The sequence below is a fragment of the Mytilus californianus genome, unplaced genomic scaffold, assembly GCF_021869535.1.
Source record: "Mytilus californianus isolate M0D057914Y unplaced genomic scaffold, xbMytCali1.0.p SCAF_10, whole genome shotgun sequence".
NCBI lineage: Eukaryota > Metazoa > Mollusca > Bivalvia > Mytilida > Mytilidae > Mytilus > Mytilus californianus.
The window spans coordinates 41,806,224-41,815,607 of record NW_026262582.1 but is presented as its reverse complement, the minus strand read 5'-3'; the positions used below and the strand labels follow the sequence as shown (position 1 = coordinate 41,815,607).

The 9,384-nt window shown below is 34.6% G+C and overlaps 1 protein-coding gene across 1 annotated transcript; it reads left to right on the top strand.

Moving 5' to 3' along the window:
- Positions 1-2,148: 2,148 nt before the first annotated feature.
- LOC127718151 (uncharacterized) lies at positions 2,149-8,597 on the top strand. Its single transcript, XM_052224130.1, has 2 exons — positions 2,149-2,199; positions 7,113-8,597. Exon 2 carries the CDS (start codon positions 7,122-7,124, stop codon positions 8,280-8,282), a length of 1,161 nt encoding a protein of 386 aa, XP_052080090.1. The 5' UTR covers positions 2,149-2,199; positions 7,113-7,121; the 3' UTR covers positions 8,283-8,597.
- The last annotated feature ends 787 nt before the right edge of the window (positions 8,598-9,384 follow it).

The window sequence follows — 9,384 nt, the reverse complement described above, 5'->3', positions numbered from 1 at the left end:
GTGCTAAAATATAAAGAATAGACAATAATGGGCAACAAATATAAAGAATAGAGAAAAATGCCCTAAAAGAATAAAGAATACAGAAGTGAAGGACCCCCATCCAGACCCTCCATTATTCTCTATTCTTTATTTTTTTTTTACCTATTTTTCTGTTTTCTTTATTTTATGGCCGATGTTTCTGTAGTATTGGCCCATTGTTCTCTATTCTGCAAACCCATCCAGACCCTCCTGTATTGGAATACAAACTGAAGAAAATGAGGGTAAGTGGCCTTAAATTCATATTTGCCGGTTACTTTTATTGCACGTCCTTTCATACTCTTTGGTAGTCCAATGATTAACATAAAAAAGAGGGAGTGTTTATATCTTTAAACAAATAAATTAACCCATTCACATGTTCATATGACTGTCCGAGGTAAAGAGCCTCGTTAATGGTTGGCTTTTGATGTATCTAAATATCTAAGTCGAATAAAACACAGTAATTATGGCAGATTTTTTCCAGTCTTATGGAAGCAGAACGTCGTTGTCAGATAAACGCCGTTAACGAATAAACTTTACATAAAATCTCGTATGGGGACATACACGTTTATTTCTATACTGAATTTATGTTTTAGATGTTTTTTATCATTGCATATGGAATTTATACAATTTGAAGCTTTTAGCTCAAGCGAGCTAACTAAAGTATCTTTTTTCTTCAGTATGCTTTCCATTGGTGCATTGTACATCATATTTTCTAATGGATATTTTGTATGCAAACATTCATGATCAATGTTGGCTCTTAATTTGCTACACATACATTTATATTGAATGCCTGGTGAGGTTGTAATAAGAAGATAATTATACACATTAAATATATTCTTACAGTTTTTAAGGGTTACCAGTATTGAATTTAAAAAGTTAACTCTTTTTTTATAGTAGATTATTTTATAGAATGCCTTTTGACTATACTTTCTTCGTTGTGGGTTTTCATTTGTTTAAATATCTGACTTTTTAAATAACAAAGTCATAGCCATTTAAAACACCCCCTTCCATCATATATGATTTTCAACGCTTTTTATTACATAACTGTGTCAGGAATAATAAAATAGTTTAGCTTCCATAAGAATGCAAGCGTCTTTAAAGGGACCAGTCTGATCATTTAAAGAAAGAAGATGCGTACTTTATTTGGTCTTTTTTTTTAACTATTTTGATTCGAGCGTCACTGATGAGTCTTCTGTAGACGAAACACTCGTCTGTCGAACCAAATTTTAATCCTGGTATCTATGGTGACTTTATTTGTCTATATTAGGGACAGTCAGTTGAAATAAAACGGTTGAGGTGAATATATACGATGTACAATTAGGAGTCCAGATCCTCAAAATATTCATACAAACGTAAAACAGAAAAGAATTGACACATTATTTATTCAAGAAGTCCAAAGAAGTCGCGGTAAGATAGGTTTGCATGGTAGATTAATAAAATAGATTAGTAATTTACTTCAAGTTGCGGAGAAAGGATTTTGAAATGGTTGGGGAATCAAGGCACGTTAGGAAAGACACCTAAAAAGTCTTAAGCATTTACCATATATTAAGCTTCAGCCCAAATCACCGCTGCAAATATTCCATAACATGACAGAGTGTTTTGTTTCAGTTCGTCCTGGGTAGATATGCAAAAAGCCAATTTTAGACACGGTATCCCAATATGCCTGGAAATCTCATGGAGAGTCACATATTTATATATATTGGTTTTTGTGAGCAAAACCCATACCGCATAACAAGCTACAAGAGGCCCCGAAATGACAAATATCAAACATTTCAAACCAGAAAATTAACGGTCTAATTCATGTAAAAAAAAACAATAAACGAAAAACTATGATAAACAGCAACAGACGACAAACACTGAAATACAGACTCCTGACTTGGGACAAGCACATACAAAATGTTGCGGGGTTAAACATGACTGCCTTACTCGCCGATCAGTGATTATAAATGATCAGCGTGCGTCCATATAATCCAATACACCAAACATTCCAGCATAATTACATTCAATACATTCAAAATCTCTTCAATTTACATTTATATTTGAATATTTTATAAAAAGTAAAAATAACTTTAAATTGTATACAATATATAACCATTCAAGCACGAATACTTTCCATCCAGTTTACCTGTATCGGTGTGTGCAGTTAAATACCATAACATTTTCTTCTTATTGATATAGCAGGTGAGTGTTGCATGTTGCACTGCATATTATTCAGGTGCATTTTGCATCTGATTAAATACATATTTTGAAAAAAGAGGCCGAAGAGATACGTACAAAGGAGACATTTAGTTTGTTTATTCTTTATTTTATATATTTATTCATATTTTATTTTCTGGGTGTATAACGTGTACACAGCACACAACTTTAGGGATTAACTCCGTGAATAAAAGACATTCCTGATCTCAGGTTATCCTGTGATGAACAAATGTTTGTATATATTAATAATCTGTAAGTGTGTACATGGTGTGAATTTAAGGAGATTATTTATTATCTTCCACACTTTCCAAACCCCCATGCATCTAGCAAAGACTTTGAGATAGATTTCACCACGATATGGTGGTTAGAACCAAATCTCGAGAAAAAGATTAAGTATTCCAACGACCCTGTTTGGTTGAACTTTATTTATGGCTTCGTGATCACGGGACCAGCACTCACAACTTTTGCCACTATTAAGGAACTAATGTAACCTAATTGAATAAATACAGAAAGGTCGAACTTAATCTGATGTTTATTTTATTCTTTGGAAAATTCGACCAACGAATACAAGTTAGAAAAAAAACATCCCTTGAAATAAATCTGAAGGACTGCATATCTCAAAAAGAGAGGTGAAAGATACCAAAGGAACATTCAAACTCATAAGTCGAAAATAAACTGACAACGCCATGGCTAAAAAAAGGACCAACCGACAACCAACAGTACACAAAACACAACATAGAAAACTAGACTCAGGTGCTCCAGAAGGGTAAGCAGATCGTGCTCCACATGTGGCAACTGTCGTGTTGCTCATGTTAGTACAAACCCTGTAATAAGGCTAATTCGGTATATCACATACGAGGAAAAGGGGACTGGATTGTAGTTACGACAACTGAAACATATCCGCTATCATCTGTGAAACGGATACTCCATAACGGTCAACCAACTCGTGATGGCGTCCGTAAAATCTACGAAGGGATGATTTCAACTTCACCACTTGGAACTCTTGGTTTAATAGCTTCCTTGTGAGACGCAACCCTCTATCAAGGAAATCATGGTAGGAAATACAAGCCCTGGAATATCGTATCCACTGGGAGATATATACTCCGTATGCAGGCGCTGCTGGAATGTTGCTATATGGAAATGGAAGGTTCACAATTGGGAAGCTGAAATCATATTTTTTTGTCGTAAAATTTTGTTTTCAACCGACCCTCATTGTCAATATCTAGATGTAAGTCAAGGTATGAGGCAGACTTTACTGTATCTGTTGTATCCATTATCTCAAGTTCGATGGGATAGATGCATTCAACAGTCATCAAATATTGAATTATTTAGTGAGAGAACATCATCTATATAGCGGAAAGTAAAGTTAAATCAATCAACGTAAACATAGGAATCTAAATTTGTCGTTTGAAATCATATATATATAGTGTTACAGATAGGGGAAAACGTTCTAAGTAATTAGTTCGACATGTTTATAATAATTGGAAAGGGACATGGAGTATAAATTCATGGCACAAAATCACTCATACACTTGACAAAATCAACGCTAAGGAAACACTTTTATTAATTTTTTCCAACTTGAAGTCACAGCGAGGCCTTCAACATTGAGGATCAACGGACAACTTACTTCTTCCGTCGCAACAAAAACATTAAAAGAGGAAATTTTAAAGTTTGAATTCTAAACGATTGTATTTTCCATCTTGAAGTCACAGCGAGGCCTTCAACCTTGAGCAACAACGAACAACTTACTTCTTCCGTCGAAACAAAAACATCAAAAGAGGAAATTTTAAAATTTGAGTTCTAAACGATCGCATATAAAGAGAGATAACTGTAAAATATAAAGAAACTTTGTTAAAAAATTGAGATTGTCAGTTTTAAGGTCGGTGGTTCTCTCTGGGCACTCCGGTTTCGTCCATCAATAAAAACTGACTGCCACGAAAAAGCCAACAGTGAATATAGTGGCGTTAGACACCGATGAATTAATGAATCAATCAAAATTCGAAATGTCGAAACCTTGACAATTCCAAAAAGTTAAAAGATTAGCACATATTAAAAAAAAATTCGCACATCTCAAAGAGATCAATAATTTTTAAAACAAGTAAAGAAAGTTGAACCGAATTTCTCCTGAGCTTATTTCATACTATGGCAATTTTCTTCGCACAAAAATATGTTTAAGAAAGATGTTCATGTTGTACTTCTAGTTGCCAGCAAAACTTTGTCGTATTTTTGAACATGTTATCAAATTATGAATGTTTTAACATGACCAAAAAATACAATATCAACAGATTTTGAGTATTAATAGACAAAAGAATTGTATTCGTGTTTACCCTCTAAATGTCATTTCAAATTTATAGACAAATGTGAATTTGACTACAAAATTTAAAGTATTATATGCTATTACAGTCCTAATCTGTTCCATCAGCTTTTTGATATTTATCTCTTGAGTGCAATACATACAGTATATATCTCTTTTCAAATGGAATGTAGGATCAAAAATGTTCAGCGTTCTTTTTCTAACATTAATGAGTTCCCCTTTTCATAATTTGGCTTGAAAATAATAACTCTATCATAAAACATTACACTTTAAATCACCGACCGTTGACAAGAAACCGAATATCCTATTCAATTAAGATCGTAGTAGTACGCACCTGCCACGAGCGGGTTCGAACTCACAACATCAGTGATAGGCTAGTGGTCACTGTAGATGAACTACACAGACCATTTGGCCAACGAGGCCATAATCCATCGTTATAATAGAGCACAAAATGGACCATTGTAGACAGACTTCGACTGTTGCAACATTTCTGATTTGATTCTAAATTTAACTAAAGTAGTATGAATAAGAAGAAAATATGGGTGATATTTTATAGTGTGACTTTTTTTGTTGTATTTTACACTACTGTTTCAGGTTAGGGTGAAGGTTGGCTCCTGTTAAAACGGTTAAACCCGCTGCAGTTTAATGCACCTTCTTCTTCTTCTTCCTGGCACGGGAAAGACTCCGGTGCCGGAGTGTGGAATATCCCGGAACTGTGGCGCTATGTACGTGCAAATGGATGTCGAAAATTTTGTTATAAGATAAAAATATTTGCCACAGTTCAATTACAATTTAAAATAACATTAGTTGTAGCTTAATGTTAAACATATTCACATTATGTACAGTGGCTTAAATACACTAATTAATTAGCCAGACTAGAACCTCCAAATGTTAAGGTGGAGATACCACCTTTGAAGGATTCTAGGGAGGGTGACATGCAAATTGTTTCTTGGAGATCGTTCCAGACAGCAATAGTACTTGGGAAAAAAGATGATTTAAAAAAGTCTTTATTTGTATATATATGTCGAAATTTATGTAGGCCTCTAGTTCGCCTGTCAGATTGTGTCAGGACGTCATTAGTGACTTCGACCAACCCCCCCATTAATCTTATAAATCAAGACAAGCTTAGCTTTTGTTCTACGGGATTGCAAGTTTTCCCATTTTAGTTTGTTTAACATACCAGTGACAGCACCTGGTGATCTATCATTATAGTCATTAAAACATATCTTGCTGCCTTACGCTGTATCTGCTCAATTTGGTTTATTTGGCTTTGTTTGTACGGATCCCAAACTGGTGAGGAGTACTCGACGGTCGGACGCACAAGTGATGTGTACGTAAGGTTTTTAACCTTACGTGTACAATTTTTCATGTTTCTACGTAAAAATCCTAGTGTTTTATTTGCCTTTGAAGTTATATTATTAATATGGGGCCCCCAATCAAGATCATTGCTTATAGTAACTCCTAGATACTTGCTGTCTTTGACAGATTCAAGTACATGGTTATGTAATTTGTATTGAAATAAATTAGTTTTCGACTTTTTAGAAATATTTATGACATAGCATTTTTCAGGATTAAATTTCATTTGCCATTCAGATTCCCAATTTTCAAGGCTTGATAGATTTTTTTGGAGTGCTTGAGACTCATTTATATTATTTGATGTTTCATAAAGTAAACAGTCGTCAGCAAAAAGACGAACCTTACAGGAGACATGCTCAGGTAGGTCGTTTATGAATAACAAAAATAAAGTTGGGCCTAATACTGTGCCCTGAGGAACACCAGAGTCAACAGCTAAATTGGATGATTGAACACCGTTAAGTAGGACTTGCTGTTGCCTGTTTGACAAAAAATCTTTTATCCAAAGTAAGTTATTTTCACGTATACCATAATAATTAAGCTTTGTTATTAACCTTTCATGGGGGACCTTATCAAAAGCTTTGGAAAAATCTAAAAGTATTGCATCAACTTGATTACCTTCTGCTAAGTATTTGGCTATGTCCTGGATGCTGATAACAAGTTGTGCTTCACAGGAACGTTTACTCCTAAAGCCATGTTGGCAATCATTTAAAATATTATTTAAATCTAAATGTTTTCCTTAGAAGCCTGTTGTTCAGTGGTTGTCGTTTGTTGGTGTGGTTCATAAGTGTTTCTCGTTTCTCGTTTTTTATATAGATTAGACCGTTGGTTTTCCTGTTTGAATTGTTTTACCCTAGTAATTTTGGGGCCATTTATAGCTTGCTGTTCGGTGTGAGCCAAGGCTCCGTGTTGAAGGCCGTACTTTGACCTATAAATGTTTACTTTTTATACAATTGTGACTTGGATGCATGGAGAGTAGTGTCATTGGCACTAATACCACATCTTCTTATTTATATATAGTATACGCCAATGAGAAAGCAACCGAACGATACAAAATTAAAAGGACACATGGAGGTCAACAACCGGTCCTCACTAACAAGTCAGTGTCTATACCACGTGGTCCATACAATATGTCAAGCTCTAAATTATATTGAGTCTAAAGAAGTTGTAAATATATTTGAGAAACAATTCAATTCTAGAACTCATTTAAAATATTTCTTTTCTGTTGCAGATTTCCACCATGGACAAATTTCCAAACATTCAGTGTTTTCATCATGAGTCTAAACCAATGGCTTGTTATTGTCCCGACTGTGTAGAAGCTTTGTGTTCCGAATGTTCATATTACCACACACTTAAACTGAAACATAGACCTGTTCCAAATGTTTTTATAAAGTTCATGCCAGCTTTCCTGTTATCAAAAATTAACCGATGTTTAAAACACCACGACAATTCGGAATTCCACACATCAAATCATGGAAACCCTTGTTGTAAGAAATATGAAAACGAGGTCCACGGACATTGCAGTAAAATAGAGTCGGATGGAAATGTAAAGAATATTAATTTGAGAGGGCGAATAATTTTTAAAGTGAATGCAGGCGACATAACGGGATGCGATATATCCCCAACCGGTCAGATGGTTTTTGTAGATAATAAGTATGACTGTTTGGTACTTCATGAAAACGATGGCTCGTTAAATAGAACAATTGATTTGCTAAGTAAACCGTATGACGTCGCTTATATCAACGAGAACAAAATAACAGTGACACAAGATAGTGAAATAATCATTATAAATTTAGAAACTGACCTTACAGAACGATGGATTGATCTCGGTTGGAAATGTTACGGTATTAGTCATATTAACGGTATGTTAGTTGTAACGTTGGAAAACGGAAAAGGAATACGAATTTTGGACGTAGAAGGTAACTCTATTAGATCAATCGACAATCATACCCAAGGTGTTACGAATGCGTATCTCCATGGTGACAAGTTGTATTTTACCATTCTTCCTGATGACAATAAGGTATACTGTTCTGATGCCAATGGATATGTTTCTTGGACATTTCAACATCAACGCCTGAAAGGACCACGACAAATAAGAGTAGACAAACACGGGTTCCTTTTTGTTGTGTACGAGACATCGCTTACCGTTGCAGTTATTTCCCCTGACGGTAAAAACAGTAAAGTTCTACTTTGTGAACAAGATGGACTTCATTTGCCAAAGGCTATTTCATATTTGAATAATCAGTTGTTAATATGCAATTCAACATCATGTACGGCACTACTTTATGACGTAGATGTTAAGGAAGATCTTCCGCGCTATAACACTACAGGAATATTCATGTTTTTATCAGTATTTTTTACCGTAATATTCTTAGTTCTTTGCTTTATGATTTGGAAATAAAAGGGAATCAAGGTACATCATTATTAAACGATATTTTAGAACAAGTACTCAATTCAATCAAATTCGTTTTTATACAGACATTAGATCAGTTCTAAAAATACAAGGAAGACTTATTTAAACCGCGTTTAAAAATACTTCTGAAAATAGTTTTTGGATTTTCCTGCTACTGTTTTGGAGAAATTGACTTTCCAATACAAAAAAAATAATTACCGCTTCCGCAAATTTTCGGCCCGCATCCTGCTCCAAAATTAGTTTCTCCTTGAATTTCTTTTTACGTAGACGCTTTTCTGTTGCATATAATGCTCCTGTCGTGTCAAACGCACGTAAGATAAAACAATTTGTAGATAAAAGGTCAAAAATCTGGATGCCAACATGCAGTTGTGTCAGCTCATTACCGTGGACAAGTAGTTATTAAACACACAGTTATCCGAAATGCTTCTCTTTTACCTTTGAAGACTTATTCTAGGATGCAAACGTTAAAATTCTTTCGTTAGATGACCACAAACACATTTTGTTTCAACCGGCATAGACATTCTATCTTGGATGAAATGAATTGTAAATTCCCATGAACTTTTTAAACAATTACAGATCTGAAGTATTTGATTTTGATGAAACCCCATATCCCCTTGTTGGTCTTTTTGGCATGCAAGGAGAACTCTTCTTTTGTAAGGGGGAATTAAGAGTTCCAAAGAGACCAAGGTGATGGTATTGTGATTGGCTTGCTCATAATAATAAGGGGTGTGTAATTGGTTCAACCACTTCTTGTCAAGCTAAAGAGTTTTAAATGCATTGCAGCTTTTAGGAGCAAAAGGAAGAGTATTTTGCTCAGTCAGAATAATGCATGTGAATGGGGTGACAGGTATTTCAAGGGAATATTTAAATACATTGGGATCTACATGTATAGCAATATGACTATCTTACCCAGGATGTTGTTTTAGTACAAAGCAAGAAATATTCACCTCACTCACTATTATGATTCTAAATATGGATAAATAGTTCCAACTGGATGTCAAGCAGCCAATACACAATCATTACCATATAATGAAAACAACTTCTATCAAATATCTTTCAGGGGCATTTTTTTTTAATACAAACAAATATT

Bases quoted from the DNA above. Each gene is read 5' to 3' on its own strand.
- LOC127718151 (XM_052224130.1), top strand. From the start codon at position 7,122: ATGGACAAATTTCCAAACATTCAGTGTTTTCATCATGAGTCTAAACCA.